Source organism: Gallus gallus, chromosome Z (assembly GCF_016699485.2).
Source record: "Gallus gallus isolate bGalGal1 chromosome Z, bGalGal1.mat.broiler.GRCg7b, whole genome shotgun sequence".
NCBI lineage: Eukaryota > Metazoa > Chordata > Aves > Galliformes > Phasianidae > Gallus > Gallus gallus.
Window position 1 is genome coordinate 7722986 of NC_052572.1, and position 16955 is coordinate 7739940.

At 50.7% G+C, this 16955-nt stretch overlaps 1 protein-coding gene across 2 annotated transcripts in view; it reads right to left on the reverse strand.

Moving 5' to 3' along the window:
- NOL6 (nucleolar protein 6) overlaps positions 1-11896 on the reverse strand; it is a 33341-nt gene extending 21445 nt beyond the window's left edge. For both annotated transcript variants that reach the window (XM_004937086.5, XM_040656596.2), the window contains exons 1-20: positions 11840-11896; positions 11513-11749; positions 10561-10677; positions 10190-10369; positions 9389-9557; positions 8495-8629; positions 8188-8351; positions 7545-7665; positions 7191-7249; positions 6930-7031; positions 6420-6535; positions 5888-6065; positions 5410-5532; positions 4806-4954; positions 3981-4056; positions 1900-2040; positions 1478-1595; positions 1112-1266; positions 713-876; positions 136-288 (exon numbers count right to left, since the gene is read on the reverse strand). In XM_004937086.5, the coding sequence (XP_004937143.2) occupies positions 136-288; positions 713-876; positions 1112-1266; positions 1478-1595; positions 1900-2040; positions 3981-4056; positions 4806-4954; positions 5410-5532; positions 5888-6065; positions 6420-6535; positions 6930-7031; positions 7191-7249; positions 7545-7665; positions 8188-8351; positions 8495-8629; positions 9389-9557; positions 10190-10369; positions 10561-10677; positions 11513-11749; positions 11840-11845 (2663 nt within the window). In that variant the 5' untranslated portion in view covers positions 11846-11896. The remainder of the gene's footprint in view (positions 1-135; positions 289-712; positions 877-1111; positions 1267-1477; positions 1596-1899; positions 2041-3980; positions 4057-4805; positions 4955-5409; positions 5533-5887; positions 6066-6419; positions 6536-6929; positions 7032-7190; positions 7250-7544; positions 7666-8187; positions 8352-8494; positions 8630-9388; positions 9558-10189; positions 10370-10560; positions 10678-11512; positions 11750-11839) is intronic.
- Positions 11897-16955: the final 5059 nt, after the last annotated feature.

Here is a 16955-nt window from a genome sequence, read left to right on the forward strand (position 1 = left end):
GCACTCATTCTGGCAGCAGTGGCCCACAATTCACTGCTGCATGCCCTTCCAGCACCTCCTGCCTGGCAGCATCACACCATGGAAGAAAAAAAGCATTCAGCGTCCATAATTCCACTCTGAGCTCCTCATCCTCACCTGGGTGGCATGAAGGGGGCTGGGTGGAGGAAGAGAGATGCCACAAGCAGGTCCACACACTCCTCAGAGATGCTGTCACTCAGGAGCTGGGCACTGATCCAGCGCTTGGCCAGCCGGCAAGTGCTGCCAAAGACAGGATGCTGCTGCTGGAGCCTGTAAGAAGGCAGAGAAGTATCCATGACTGCTCAATAGATACATCCCAAGACCCCAAAAACCCTCTTTTCGTTCAGGAGAGAAAAGAGAAATAAATAACTGCTAGGAACATGAGTCCAGCACCACAAGCATGAAGCACTCAGTGGGTGTTATGATTCTGAGATAACGAAGGGGAAATGCTGCTACATGCTCCCCTTTAACCCTATCACTCTTTGGTACTTGTTTTCCTATGCCAGAGGCCCTCCATGTGACAAACGGGACAGCCAGTTTCCCTCTCCCCTTCCACCAGCTTACAAGGAGGGTTGAAGCACCACTTCCCACAGTAAGCTTCTCTCCACATCACCACCTTCCACCATGCAAGGGCACTTCCACTCTATACAGTTCCTGGCTGTACCCAACACCCCAGACTCCCAGCTTTGCCTACCCATGCAGGGAGCTGGTTAAATAGGGCTGATGCAATGTCTCCAGCTCCAGCCTCTGAGACTCCTCTGTGTCCTGGTACTTCAGCATCCCTTCTGGAGTGACTACTTCCTTCAAGATTAGGGGCTCACGATGGTAGGCCACTTGGAGACGGAAAACATAGCCATCCTGAAATGAAGACAGTTGGTGAAGTCAGCCTTGGTGGCATTACAACCAGACTGTTGTTTTATGCTGCGCCCCAAGAAAAGCATCCCAGCAACACAGAAATATTTCAATGTTTCCTGCTAATAAGCCAAGCATCCAAATCCAGTTTTTGTTCACCATGACTGCTTCTATAACGCCCCGCCTGTCTCCTCTACAAATCCCCCATGTATCTGAACAAAGTCTCCACTGCCTCCCCTACCTTGTATACATCAGTGTGGGTGACTGCAGGTCTGCAGATCAACTGGTGCTGCTGCTGGAGAAGCTCAGCCAGCTGGAGGTGGAAAGCTGCCTTGATGCGCTTGATGGCTTCTTTGTCCTGTGGCCACTGGCCACTGCCTTCCATGTGGCATATCACTGGATGCAAAGGGAGAACAGGAGACCAGTGAGGCTCATGTAGAAGTGGCGTGCTGGATTTGGGTGGCTGGGACTAGAGGTTATGGCAGGAATGCAGGATGAGCTGAGGCTCTGGTCCTGCCTGCAGCACACAAACACAGAACTCAGCAACACCACTTCCCTCTGTTTTCTCCCACCAAATCATCTCCTGTTCACCTCTCTCCACACTCACTTTTCAACGGAGTTATATAAGCAGGACAAGGCTTCTCCTCTGAAGGAAGCAGCAAGTGCCTTGTCTTGACTTGCTTATGGAAGGAGTAAATTGGCTTCATGGGAATGGGAGGGAAGACCTGTGAGAAAACAGCCGTCAGGACAAATGAGAACACGTAGCACAAACCCAGTGGCACCACACACCCTCACCCCTAAACCTCCTGCTCTTGCAAAGCTCCCATATGAAGGGCTTGGCAACTTAAGCACAGTAAGCCCTACAAACTAGACAGCAAAGACCTGCATCACCCCAAGCACTCCCAGTAGGCACATAATAATGAATAATTCTCTCTGTTCCCCCCTCAATCCAAGACTCAACAGAGTCAGGGTATCCCTCCAGGTCCTTACAAACTATCCCATCTGCGTGCCATGCCCAGGCATACTCACATCTGTGTAACGAAGGGCCGGGTGGACACCCTGTACAGCTGTCACTGTTAGCGGCAGCCCCTCCAGGTTCCACAGCTTGCGGCTCAGGTCATCATAGGAGCAGACAACGCTGACCATGTCCTCCTCACCCGTCCCTAATGCCTGCAGACACAGGGAATCTTTGCTTTTACTTCTCCCAGTCATGTGGCACAGGCACTCACCTTGCATTACTCATGGGCTGGCATTACAGCCAAGTACTGAGAAGCTGGGACTGCAACCCCAGCAGCTCCTGGACAGCGCGCTCAGCAGAACAGGGAAGTAAAGGGGACAGGGAAGCCAATGGATAATCTGTCTGCCAACAGCTGCAAGCATACAAGATGCATTTCAAGAGAGAAATGAAATTATTTCCTGTGCAAGATACTAGAGCAGCAGTATGAGTTTTCTCCCTGGAAAGAGAGAAGTTTAAAGTGATTTGGGGATAAAGAGATCACACACTAGTGAGAGTTTCACTGCTGCCTCCTGTCTCGTTGCTGCATCACAACCAGAGACAGCAGTGAACAGAACACTACTCTAACTACATCCTTAGAAAAGGCAGAGCTGTAAAGCATGGCAAAAGCAAGGCCAGAAAATACCCAGAGCATCTCAGGAACCCTCGAGAGAGTATGTATGAAGCACTGAAGGGAGAACTGCTGCTGTCTTTGCTGCTTCTACCATCCTGAAGCACAGCAGAAAAACCTAAAAGAGGAGGAAACATCACTAACATGAAACAGCTCAGCTCAGATGTGGCCGAATGGAGACACATGCAATTGGCTTGCCCAGGCTTTACAGCAGAGCAGCAGCACCCTCTGCGGGGTGCATCACAGATGACAACACCTTGCTGTGAGAGGCTGCCTATTTCTAGAGCTAACTGCACGATCCATCTTCCCTCACACATACCCTTTGACCAAAAGCTCCCTAGACTGCCTGTACATGAAAACCAGAAAACAGAGGCAGTAAGACCCACTGACAGTATAGCACAAACAGGAATAAATTTCTCCTTTGTTCCTGAAGGACTGGTTATAACTGGACTCCTGAACACCTCTCAGGCAGGCATCCCTTCTCACTATGGGATTTATCAGCGCTGCTCATCCCAGGTTAGCTTGTAGGGAGAAAGTGCACGCAGATTTTGCTGCATTATCACACAGCTGGTACAAACTGCCATCTCATCCAAAAACACATGGCTCTGCCCAGACTGCAAGTGAAGCTCATTTCACGTAATGAAGCTGGATTTAATAATGGTCCTGGTACAGAAGACTCTTAGTAGCCATATTTGCTACTCTTTACTCTTAAAAAGGTGAAAGGAACCAATTTCCTCTTCCATTCAACAACCAGATAAAAGCCCCAGCTTTTACCAAATATCAATAAAGTAAAGCTAAAGTACTTATGTCTCATCTCCAGGCTTTAATTTCACACATTGAAGAGCAGAAGTACAGATGTGGACATTTCCTAGCCTATAAGATACATCTTCTCTGTTTCAAAGTGACATTTCTTTGTTTCAAGTGCACATTCAGCAGCAGCACTAGGGAACACTAGGCATGCATGATCAAGTACTTTGCACCCTGACAGGAAATACCCTCTTCCTGGGCTTCCTAGGTGAACTTGCAAGATGAAAACGTAGCAGCAACCAGCCAACGCTCTGAAGGATGCAGAATATGAAGAGGTGCAGCCAGAGGATCACAGGAGGACCATGATGTAACCACAGATTATGTGGATATACCAAACACAAGCAGAAATGGAAAGCTGGAGGAATGTTTAGAATCACAGAATATCCCAAGTTGGAAAGGACCCATAAAGATCACGGAGTCCAATTCCTAATGCTTGAAGTGGATGCTTGCCAGAGCCAGAGTACTTCAGCAGCTATGCCTTGAGTCAGTAGAAAAGACTTGGCAGATCTACTGCCCTGCCTGTTTGAGTGCCTGCAGACAGGCACTTTCCTTACTCTCGCTACCACCTCAAGACTTTCCTAATTGTGCCTGGTCCACAAAGCAAAGCTCCCTACAGCTCTTCTCAGATTATCTCCCTCACCGGAGAAACCAATAGCCCAATTTAGTGAGCAACTGTACCTCTTTCCCGTTCTTGATCACAGACTCCAGCAGCGCTCCTGTGTAGCAGATGGATGATTCAGGAATGTCCGCATGGCTACGTGAAGGGAAACAACTGAGCGTTAGAGCTTGGGCCTGCCAATCCATCCACCCTGCACTGGCTGCACAGACAGGTGACAGTCAGTCCAACCTAAGGAATCCCTCAGAACAGGAAAGTCATGGTGAGGAGACTAATATCTCTGAGCTCTTCCTATATTCAATTTATCTACTCAAAGCAGCACAACTCATGTAGCTTCACAGGACCCAAAGCCAAAGCTGACAACACAGCCTTTCCTTGCAGAACTCCCTCTCAAGCAGGGACAAGAGGCCTAGTCCACTTCTTTTTAATGTGCAAGATGGTCCCACTATTGACAAGTCTAAGCTCCTACAGGTAGGTTCTTGAGAGATCCAATCTTGTTTAGCATTACAAGGTCTCAGATGACTTCAGGAAATGTCCTAGGTTGGAATGGAGTCTCTTTTCAGCTCTGCCAACAATAAATGTCCCAGCATTCCCTCTGCATTTAAGTCAAGAACATTGCCTCCTCCTTCCCCTTATACTGCAAGTAGCAGCTACTGCAATAAGTGCCTATCCTCACTACCTCCTCCTTGGAAGCAGCTAGCAGTGTCGAGACCACAATACTGAAATGAATCCCACACTTCACAAACCTGAAATGACCTACAACTTTCCCCAAAGTGCAAATCTGACAGTGGGGTTACCACAGATGTGGCACAAGCCAAGGAGCACAGCAGTGAACTCATATGCAGCCACAAGCTTCCCAGCCTCTGCTGCTGCTCAGTATTACTTACAGCTTCAGTAGGTGCCTGACAATCTGCTCAGGAATGAGACGTTTCTGACAGATGGTGCTGGCCTCCCACACCACTGCCTCGCAGATAGAACCATCCTGGAATCGTCGCAGCTCAGACTTCTCCCCCCAGAAAGTCCGGAAATCCGCAGCCTGATAGGAGACATTGGCCAAGACAGGCCAGGAGCATAGGTCACCACAGGGGCTGACAAAAGTACTCCTGTGACTGCCAGCAAGCCCTGCAGCTACCCACAACTACAGCAGGGTACCAGGTCTGCTCCAGCCCCCAAATTCCCTTAACCAAAGAGAAGCCTCAGGATGGGTGGAGCAAAAGAATATCAGCTCTGTAGCCTCCCACTGTTTCTTCCATGTCCCCATCCCTTCCTAATCATCATCCATTCCACAGTAAAGAGCCTCCTCACTCCTTACTGCCTTCCTCTGATGCCTCTCAGATCACTAGAGAGCACCATCAGCTCAGAAATCTCCTCATCCTTGACCCGTAATGGTTCACCCAAAGCAAGCACTCAAAAACACACATGGCATCCCAAAAGCCACAAGTCTTCCCCATCCACTGCCACCCCACTCCACACACAGAGAGCTGCCCTCACCTCAGGGCGATCAGCCTGTGGTCCCTTCTCTAGCGTGCTAGCAGCAAAATCAGGGACAAACAGGATCCCAAACATCAGAGATCCAACGTCCTTGTGTTTTGGGGGTTCAGTATCAATTGGCCACTGAAAAGAAACAGAATACAGTGCACATGGAGAGATGAAATCATTGCAATAGCAGATGACAAGATAGATATACCTCCTGCTACGGAGGACATACAGAGACCTCATTTAACACATCTTAATAAGAAAGCCACTTTTTTTCACCCTGCCACACTGCTGGGACAGGACTTCAGCCTAGACTAAGTTTCCCAACAGCACCCCATACCCAAGTGAAGGGCTCCAATCCCTGCATCCCCCACAAAGGTCCATTTTCTCCCTGGTGACCCAAGATTCCCTCCCCAGCATCCAGCAGCGCCACAACATACATAAAGGACCTCACAGGCAGCAAAGGATGCAGTGTCAGTGCCCACTATGTTACCTCAGGGGTATTAGGCAAGGAGTGAGCCACAAGCAGCGCTCTTCTGGCCAGCCCACGGGTCAGCAGTGAGACAATGAAGGGAAGAGCTGCAGCCACATAATTCCCACCTCGATCCATCAGCTCATTCAGTAGCTGCATCTTCTTGCAGGCACTTTGCAGTTTGGAGACATGTTTAAGGCTGCAGAAGAGAAGCCAGTCAACCCTCTGACACCTCCACCAAATCTCTCCTAAGACAGAGAGATCGTAGAGGATGAGTGAAGTGAGGAGCAGTAGGTCCCTGCCCAGGATGGGAGCTACGAGAAGGCAACACAGCAATTCATCCCAGGATGAAACACTGTCACCGTCTTCCTGGGAAGGAATCTAGGCAACAAAAGTGGAAAGGCCAAATGCAAGGGGCACCATTGTCTACCCCAGCGCTTGCAGGGCCATCTCCCACCAGACATGTCTGAATCCAGCTTGGCCAGAAACTAGAAGTAGCCCGCTCCTCTCTGAAGAGGCTCCCTCAGCACCACCCAAACACGAGGAAACTCACTGGAAGACGTGGTCAAAGGTTCTAAGCATGGGCTTTGAGGTCATGAGCAGTGCCTGGAAGCCATCCACCATTCTGTCGTCCAGAATTTCCATGGAGCATTTGGCTTCAAACTGAACCTGAGCAATGAGAGAGCACGAAGGGCGAGGAGGTAAGCAAATCCTTCCAACAGCAGTTACCAGTGCTCACCCATAAACTATGGTCACCAGCAGACCATGAATCAAGAGAGCCTCTATCCTTAGCACGCTGTCAAGTGACCAGTATATATGCTGCTTTCTAGACAGCCTTTCCTTGATATATCTACCTACAAGGAACATTCTTCTCTGCTCCAAAGCAACTAGTTCTGCTAAACAGATGCTTAACTTTATCCAAAGGTGCCCACACAGAATAATTTTCCTCCACCATTCAAGCAAAATAGGTAAGCTACAAATTCAAGACTTAAAATTAATTTCTAAGCTTTAGAGCTAAGGATAGATGTTAACATCTTCAGATGTTATTACAAGCCACCAGTACCTGGTGATATTTGCTGGCAGTCATATCCGCACAGAGATTCACCAGTCCAGAGGGATCCACAAAGACCACTTCAAATGCATGGTGGAAGTCATCCAGGGTAGGCTGAAACAACAGATGGACTCTTTATTGCTACCGCAGAGGTACCAAAGCACCACTGCCCCACCAATCCCCACAATGAGCACGTGCTTGTCACAGCAGCACTGACAGTACAGCCAAGCACTGACAGCACAGCCAAGCATATGCAATCAGACAGCTACTCACCAGGCAGGCATCTGTCTCCTTTGCAAGGCTGATCCCTGTCATACTCAGGTCAGTGGTAGCTGTAGAAAAAGAAGAAACAGCAAGTCACACTGCTATCTACATCTCCTGCACTAGTCAGGGTAGTACAACCATTTACCATCTATAACTACAGTTAGATTCAGTAACATTAAACAGTGCTGGAATGTGATGCAGGTCTCCACCTTGGGAGACAGGATCTACCCATCCCACTCCTGTCTGTCCAACCTAAAGAGGGAGAAAACTCAATCTTCCTTCTCCTTCACTCTGTTAAGGCAACATGGAGAGTCTCCACTCACACTAGCCTCCCATTACCCAGAGAGGCCCCTGGAAACTCACCTAGGAACTGAAGGACATTTCTCAGCACCTGGTACCCACTCATCACCTTGACAATCTTGCGTTTCATCACCAGGTAGGCAACAAGCATGGAGACCAAAAAGCCACTGAAGCATCCCAAGCCCTGTGAAGGCAAACAGCTAAGTCAGCAAGAGCTCAGAGGCACCACAAGCTGCAGAGCCCAGCCTATACAGCTGCTTCTTGACTGTCATCATCAGCAACGCAAAGCCCCAGAGCCCCAGCCCAAAAGATGTGTGGAGAAGCCCTGTACAACAAGCAGATATGTGAATCCCCTTGCACAAAGGCAACACTTCGGTACGCCAGGAAATGGGACAAGTCCTCTGGCTCCTTCCCCACCCTCCCAACCAAAAAAAACAAAAAACAAAACAAACAAACAAACAAAAAAAAAAAAAACAAAAAAACCAAAAAAAACCCACTATATCACTTCTAGGATCTCTACAAAGTATGAGATTCTCATTCACACAGACCCATCACAACACACAGGGCAGGATAGAGCTCTTTGAAACTTAACACAGCTCAAATCACAAAATAGCACCACCACCCACCATAGCCAAACCATCAGCTTTCCATTCCTAGAAGAAAGAACACACCAGAGGCATAGCCTGCCCAGTATCCTGAAACTCACCTTGCTGAGCTGCCTCTGGTTCAGCCAAACTTTGAGAAGAGCCAGGCCATCCTTCATGCCTGGAAAGTCAGTGGACACGCTAGACAAGAAGTGCAGGTGGGACAGCAGCACCGTGTCACAGAGAATGGAGTTGTTGTAGTGTGGGGTGGCAGGCTCAGGAGCTCCTGTACAAGGAGATAACAGCATGCAGACCCAACCACAAACCTCCCATTCAAAGCAAAGGGCTGCAGTGAACTCAACTCCTAGCACTCTCTACAGGCAGCAGCTGAAATGAACAGTCTCGTGCTCCCCCAGCCCCAAGCCCTACCTTCTTTGGGTGTGCTCTGCTCCAGGAACCAGGCTGTCCGGACATTGTTCTTGCTAGGATAAAAGCGGCTTGGCTTGAAGAAATTCGGGGCAGGACAGGCATGAAGTCGAACAGTAACCAGCTTTTCATCCTTGCCTGTAAGCATTAAGTGGTGGATATGAGGGAGGAAAAGATGTCAGAGACCCAGAGGCTACAACTTAAGAAAAGAAAGCAGGCCCCACTTGGAAAACAAAAAAACTCCTTCCCAATGAAGCTCAGCAGTAGCAGAAATCATCTCAGAGCAGACTGACCACATCCCAAATACAACAATAATCCATTGCTTAAGTCCAGTCATCCATCCGTGTTGACCAGACAGGTACACATGCACTCCCTCAGGACCCTCTTGCCTGTACTGGCCTTGCCATGCCACTGCCTGTCCCAGATCCAAATTTGCTATCTCTTTGGATCTACAGAAAACACAAGCAACACCTGGTAGTCTATGCATTTCACATCACCTCAGAGAAGTGCCAGACTGCATACAACTGCCTTGTAAAGGCAAGAGAATAGTGGTAAACAAGGAGTGGGGAGAAGGAACAGGAAGAACAGTGCTAGACACAGCCATGTTTCTGTCTGCTTTACTTCATGAAGTACCCAAAGGGTGGTCCAGCCAGCAAGGCTGGGTACAGCCAAGCTGCAGAAAACAACTCAGGAACGATAAGAGGGAAAGAGTCCTTTAAGACTCACATGTGTATGAAGAGAATGAGGAGCATCAAAGCTCCAAAACTTATCACCAATTGCAAGGACAACCTCAGAGTGACCTCTCCTCAAGGAACCTGTTACATGGTGCAAGAGCACTACTCTCCAGCCAATGCCAGCACCAGATTACAACCCGTCAGAGCAAGAGACGAGCACTACCTTGAGGCCTCAGGAGCAGAATGGGCTTGAGGTGGTTGCTGTTCATGTAGGCAAACTTCACGCTGCCAAAGAGATTCTCCTTTGATAAATGCTGGGCAATGTGGGCCAGATATAGAGCTCTCTTGCGGTGGTAGCGCTGATTCAGGTTGTCTTTGTCCTGGAAGATTTCCTGCAAAGAGAGGGAGAAGGGAATCACACCTTTCCTGCCTCTGGAGCACAATTAAGCCTAAGGTACTATGGCACCTACAATTCCCCACAGCCTTAGAGAGCCCTATCTCAGACACACACACCTACAGTCCCAGAGAGCACCATGTCAGTCAGGAACACTGCCTTGCTGCTGGCTCACCAGGCTCTGGGATCACAGACCACAGCCATGCAACCTAACAGGGCATTATGATATATGAAATGCTGTTAGAACAAGAACGGACAGCAAGAGGACAGAGCTCTGCTAACAGCCTACAAACATTACTCTCCTTTTAACAGACTTGGGAGTAGGGCCAAAGTGCAGTGCTGTACAGAGCCAAAACTGCATCCTACTTCACCAGCAGCATGGAATTTTCAGCTGAAGCAGACAGAATGAAGATAGTAAGGAGCCAAAACCAAAGCAACTGAAAGCTCTACATCTACCACAAGTACTAAGATCACATTGTTCGCTTCTCACAAAGGCTGACATTCTGGGGTGTCCGGACACTTCAACTTCACTCAGAAATTGAGACACAGGGCAAGGACCACAGGGAACAGGAAGGGATGGGGACTCAGGTAGGCACCAAGCTGCTTAGGAACTTTCACATCCAGACTCACCCGTGGCATGGTCACCACCACATCCACATTGATCTCCGGCTTAACGCAGGTGCCCAGCAGGTAGCTGCCCACCACACTCAGCTCATCTGGGGGAAGGAAGCGGAACTTCCCCTTCACATTAAAAGGCACCTGCAGGAATGGCACCTTCACATCCTTGGGAAGCCAGGTCTGGTCAGTGATCTGAGCATAGGACAGATGAAATACTGTAAGCATCATCAACAACAAAGACCAGTGTCTCACAGTCTCACATGGCACAGCTTGGTGCTGGCAAGCACTTGCACTCAGGTGACAGAGCATTCCCCTCTTCCCTCCAAAGGAGGAGGGGAAAGGGCCAGTCACCAGAGTGCCTCCTCCATCCCTCTAGGACCTACATCAGTTTCTGGAGTCTCTGGGATGGCGCTCAACAAGCGGTTAATTTCATGGAGGAAAGCATCAATCTTCTTCTTCTTTGTCTCCTTCAGTGTCACCTCCTTTAGAAGTTCTTCAATCTACAAGGGAAAGGGGAAAATTGAAGAGAGCTGCAACACTGAAACTGCACCTGACCTTCACCTTAGCTTCTGTCACTGATAGTGAGCAAAGTGGGAAAAAAAGGCAAATGAGCAGAGCAATATTCAAGTCTCTTTGAAAATCCTGCTCAGAGCTGCGAGACTGATCAGCCCATAACACAGCCCTACCATTTCCAGTGAAGTGACAAATGGAAATCAACTCCATCCCATTCACTTCTGTGTGAGGCCGAGTCACAAAACACACAATTACTATCACAGACTTCACTCTCAGAAGGATTTTTGTATGACAAAGCCTCAACTTCAGGAAAAGACCTTGGCAGGTTCACAACATGAACATGGTCCTAGAGATCCCACTGTGAGAACTCACAAGCAGTCAGGAGATCAGAGCTGCTCTTCATCAAAATCACTATGGTGAGAACCAGCAAAAGCTATTCAGTTATCTCACAGAATCACAAGGGGTTGGAACTGACCTCTGGAGATCATCAAGTCCAACCCTCTGTTAAAGCAGGTTCCCCAAAGTAAGATGCACAAGACCCTCAGCCTGTCCAGGTCTTGCTTCTCCTAACACAGGCTACCTATTTTCCCACAACACAAAAGATGATATCTGCAACAGTCAGCTGCACCTGCTGATGTTACTACCCCAATAAGCAACAGAACAGCTCCCACTGGAGAGAGGCCAGACCAAGAGGGCGCGGGGGTCTGACTGTAGCCAGGCACTGCTTCTCAGAAAACGTCCAGAAGCCCCGAGCACAGGTCTCGCTGCTCCCATCTCAACCCCCAGCCCTGCCCGCGCTCAGGGAACACGTGTGCGGCTGACCTGCAGGCGGAGCAGGCTGGAGTGGAAAAGGTCCTCCGTCTCCTTCAGCTGGTTCAGCTCCTCGTTGGTGGGAGGCTTGTACAGTTCGGCCCGGCTCAGTTTCACCGGCTGCAGCGCTGGGGCCGGGACTGGGGCCGCCACCTTCCTCTTCTTGCCTCGTGTCGCGCCGGGCGCGGGGGTGTGCAAGCCCTGCTCCATCTCCTCGGCCTCCGCCGCTTCTGCTGGCTCCTTAAAGCCCTGTGAAGAAAAAAGAAGCATGACTCAAAGCGTCGGATCCCGACCTGACCGACGGGACCGATCCCCACAGCCTCCCCACCGCCTGCATACCGCCATGGCCGCCCCCTCTCAGCCGCGTGCAGCACCACCCGCCCTGCTAGCGGCGCCACGCCGCCCTCCCATTGGCTCTCATTCCTCAGCACAAGGCTTCCGATTGGCTGCGCCACATTTCTCACCCCGCCCACGGGGCCGCCGAGATCGATTGGGAGGAGTCTTCTGTCGCTTTGCGGCAGGTCGTGCCGGGAGCGGAGTGCTTTGCGGCAAGTCGTGCCGGGAGCGGAGTGCTTTGCGGCAGGTCGTGCCGGGAGCGGAGTGCTTTGCGGCAGCGGTCCCTGATGTCGGGCTCGCAAGAGGACGTGAAGTAACCAGGACAAAGCGAGGTGCTTGCTAATGGACGCGCTGTTAATAAACCCAATTAACGCTTGCACTGTCTTATGTACAATTTGCAATAGAACGCTGTGCCAACACGTAGTCCCAGGGACATGTAACACCAGGAATGCAGCTGGGACAGGTGCGGTCCTAGGTTGTCTGCGCCCTGTTTGTGTCCCCCGAAACCTCGCACTTCTCCAGAGCAGAAATTACATCAGAACTGGATTTTTTGTAGTTTTGTCTTGTCTCATCTCTCGGCATGAAATGAGACATGCTGAGACATCATCTTGGCACGTGAGAGATCTGTTCCCAACTCCCAGGCAGAAAAGCCAAGCCCTTCTTTTCGAAAGTTGGCCTGCAACAGCTTTCAGCCCACCCTGAAACAGAATCATGGAATGGCTCAGATTGGAAGCAACCTTAAAGATCATCCAGACCCAACCCGCTGTCAAGGGCAGCGGCTCAGGCTGCTCAGGGCCCCATCCAACTGAGCTTTGAGTGCCTCCAGGGATGGGGCACCACAGGTTTTATGGGCAGCTGTGCCAGCACCTCACCACCCTCTGAGCACATACTTTTCTCCTAACATTTAACCTAGTTTTCTCCTCTTTTAGTTTAAAGCCATTCCTCCTTGTCCTGTCTCCTCCTGCTTGTATGCTCCCTCCAAGTACTGGAAGACTGCAATGAGGTCTTCCTAGAGCCTTCCCTTCTCCAGGCTGAATAAGTCCAGCTCTCTCAGCCTGTCTTCATAAGAGACATGCTCCAGTGCCCTGATGGCACACCCCTTGGCCCACCCCTGGGCCCACCAGCTCTGCATCCTTGCTGTACCAGGAGGCCCCAGACCTGGATACAGTACTCCAGTTGGGCCTCGTGAGGCCACAGCAGAGCATTTTCCAAAATTCCAGCAGCTCGGGGACATGCCTGCTGCCCTCGGCAGGCTGTTCCATGCCCTCTGGGGCAGAGCCTTTCCCTACCCTCTGGCCCTCCCCTGGCACAGCTCCATGCTGTTCCCTCAGGCCGTGTCGCTGTCACACAGAACAGAGCTCAGCGCTGCCCTCCGCTCCTTGTGAGGAGCTGCAGCTGCCATGAGGCTTCCCTCAGCTCCTCTGCTCTGGGCCCAGCACACCCAGGGCCCCCAGCTGTTCTCCCAGACCCTTCACCACTATTGTAACCCTTCTTCAAACACTAATATATATATATATATATTGCACTTGTGAAAGTTAAAATTGTATTTTTTTTCCCCAGCCTCTCATACCAGCTAGGGTACGTTTAGATAAACAGATAAGCAGATAGTGAGAGGCTCAACTGTCAAGATTAGGAAAATGGATGGGATAAGCACGATAAATAATGAGAGAGATTAAAGGTTGATGGGATTAGTATATATATACAATAGTAAGCACCTGGAAGATTGTGAACCTGGAGTACACAATTAAGGAGGAAACAGGAGGAATTCCTGGAGTCAGTGGATAGGGGATCCATGTGTTTTTGGTTGTGCGCTCCTGCCTGCAGAATGCCTGACACTACAATCACGAATTAAAACTTTTTTTCACATACTGTGGCACACAAACCTACACCCAGTGCTGGATGTGAGCCCACACAGCACAGAGCAGCGCTCTGGTGCCTTCACCTGGTGGCAGTGCTGGGTTTGTTGCACCACCCTACAGTTGGCCCTTTTGGCTTTTGAACACAGTGCCTTTGCACATACAACTCCAGATCTCAGGTTCAGCCAGACTCATCTGAGTTGTCAGGGTACTTAATGGCCAACCCTATGTGTATACCCCACTGGGAAGTCACAGATTTGGGATTCAGACATTTTGATTCTATTTCCAGCTCTGAATGCTTGCCCACAGGGATGCCACCTTAGCAACACTCACACAACCACACTATCAGCAGTGCCCACACCCTGCTCAGAGCCCCTGACGCAGCGGAACACCCCGCACGGCTGCCCAGGGACCCCCGCCCGTAAAGGCCCCGCCCCCTTCCAGCCCCCGCCCACCCACACAGACCCCGCCCACCGCGGTGACTCCTGCCGTGACCCACGCGGGGAAAGGGCAGGGGCAGGGGAAGGACGGGTGGGGTGAGCGGCGGCAAAGGTATGAGGCTAGAGAAGGGGCTGAGGACAGGGACAGAAAGAGGATTGGGGTAGGCAAATAAAGATAGGCGTCAAGGACAAAGATGGGAACAGGACAGGGACTGGGGACAAAGAATCGGGGACAGGGAGTTGGGGACAGGAATAAGAATGGAGGAGCGAGGATAGATGGAGCTGGTGGCAGGAAGTGGAGACAGAGATAGGAATTGGGCAGGAATGGGGAAGGACGAACAGTGGGGTTGGGGACAACTGGAGATAGGGCTGGGGACAGAGTCAGAAGAATGGGGTGGGGCAGAGTTGGGCATATGGACAGGGCTGGGGACAGGAGAGAGCCCATGGGGACACCCCCATCACAGATGCAGCCAAACCCCAAAACCCACCACGGGACCCCAAAACCCATCCAGAGAGGATCTAAACAATGCAAACATATTGGTTGGAAAGGAAAGACAAAAACTAATCATGACTGCTCAAAACCCACAGGACACCACTGGCACTGCATTGCCGGGCTCTGATCCCAAGGCCACCACCAGCAGAGGGTGACATGGTAACATCCTGATGCTGCTCTCACACTAACATGGCCACAGCATCTCAGAGCCAGTAGAGATGGGTGGTTGAGGGGGAACATGGTGCCTCCAACTGGATTAAGAGCACTAGAAGAGAAAGGGGAGCTGGCAGATTGTGGGTACACCCATGGTGGGTGATAGTGACTAGTGTGATGGTGGGTGACAATGTGTGGCAATGTGACAGCAGGGTGCTGATGCCCTCAACTGGGTGCCACTCACTGTGGAGAGCCTCTGTGTCACTCAGAAATGGGGATGCAGTCCTGTGGAAGAGACTGGCATCCCAATCCCTGCAGTGTCCTCACCCCCAGAGCAATGTCCCCTCGGCAGTGACACTCATGCCAGACAGTTGATGCTCAGTTTGTCTGTCATCACCCTGGATTGGCCTCAGTCATGCTTTTGCCCTCAACACTGGTGACACAAATGACATTTGTCCCTCCGTGTGCACGTGTTTCCCTGCACTCCATCAGATTCCAACATCACCTGCAAGGAATTACTTCCAGCTAGTGCGGATGTTTTACTCCCAGCCAATTTTGCAAGTAATTATTGTGGACAGGCCCTGTGACTGCCAAGTATGAATTATGGCATCAGCTCCTACGTCAGCAGGAATTCATCGTCAGCAGTCTTGGAAGAAACATTCTCCTTCCTCCCTTCCCTCCCAACCATGACGTGCCAAGGTCCTATGCTCCAGCTCAGCTCCTTTCCTAAATTTCCCATCCACTGTGTCCCAACCCCAAAGTGCCATGAGCACTGCCCAACAGCATCGGCTGTTATGGGCATGCCTGTGGGGTCAGGTTCCCCTCTGCTTCAGCGTGAGAGTAATTACAGCCCAGCTCAGGATTTTTAGGAAGGCTAGTAAAACTTGTTGGGTCATTGCTGCCCACAAGGTCACACCCCTAAGCTGAGCAAGAGCAACAGGAGACTAGGGATGTAGCTACCAGGGAGGGTGGATAACTAGGATGCCCACGGGCATATGAGCCCCTTGGCATTCCCCAGCCCCCAGGCAGCTTCCTTTTGGAGGCACACACACTGCCACCTGCATATACATATACATATGTACACGTATACACTTATGTATGTACACACGTGTGCTGTCCCAGGGTGGCCTGGCCAGCTCCACAGCAGTGCTGGTGATGCCTTCCCCACAACAGGCTATTTAACAAAGTGTTTCAGCACCAGCAAGTCATTAATTATGCCCCATCTTAACATGCTAATACTAATAATCATCATAAGAAATGACTTCCTAGTATGCCACTCCCCTGTCCACCCTCGCAAGCACTGCTCACCTCACACCACCGCACCAAGCCCAAATAGACGTGGGATCCCTTGTTGGGCTGTGCCCCAGCCCAGCACCCAGACAGCACCAGGGGCGGGAGGGATCTTTCGCCTGGCTTCATCCCCAGGAGCTCAGGGGTTTCCAGCCCAGGTAACACCATTCCCAGGGTGATGCCAGCATCTCCTTGGCACAGCATCCCTGAGATTTCCTAAGGGATGCAGGCAGACAGAGAGCCAGCATCAGCACACCCTTAGGGAAATCCTTCAATGCCAGCTATCCAGATGCTATAGTCAGCATGGCATCTTACTAATGACAAAACTCCACAAAATAAAATTCATACTTCCTTAAAAACTTCTGAAGTGCACTAAGGAAACCACAGCCATTGGCTACCGTCATTTGTCTTTGGCCAAGTCACCCAAATATGTGACCTGATCCCAAATCCCAGAAATTCTACTGCCACCAGCCCTTCCTGGGGCAACCACATCCCTTTGCTCCACACAGATAGAAACTGCATGGGGTTACTAAGACCCAGTGGCAGCATCACTTGCAGACATCCCACATTTCCCACATGCAAAACCAGCTCCTTACCTGACTTTTGCATCCGTTTATGGCCCCCTTGGCCACCCCATGGCCACAGAAAGTCACAACCCAGCCACACAAGGGCATGGCGCTGCTGGCCATGACTGTCCCATGCCTGATCTATGCAATCAAGCCAAAGTCAGCAAGTCTGGAGCACACTAGCATTTGGCTCCTGGTTCTGATGTAGATCTTGCCCAGGTCACCCAGCCCCAGGTCCAACTCAAGTGATAGTGAAGTGAAGTCAAGTGAAGGACTCAGGTCCCCGTAGGAGGACAGGTTGCAGGTCCTCTGCTGTGTCTC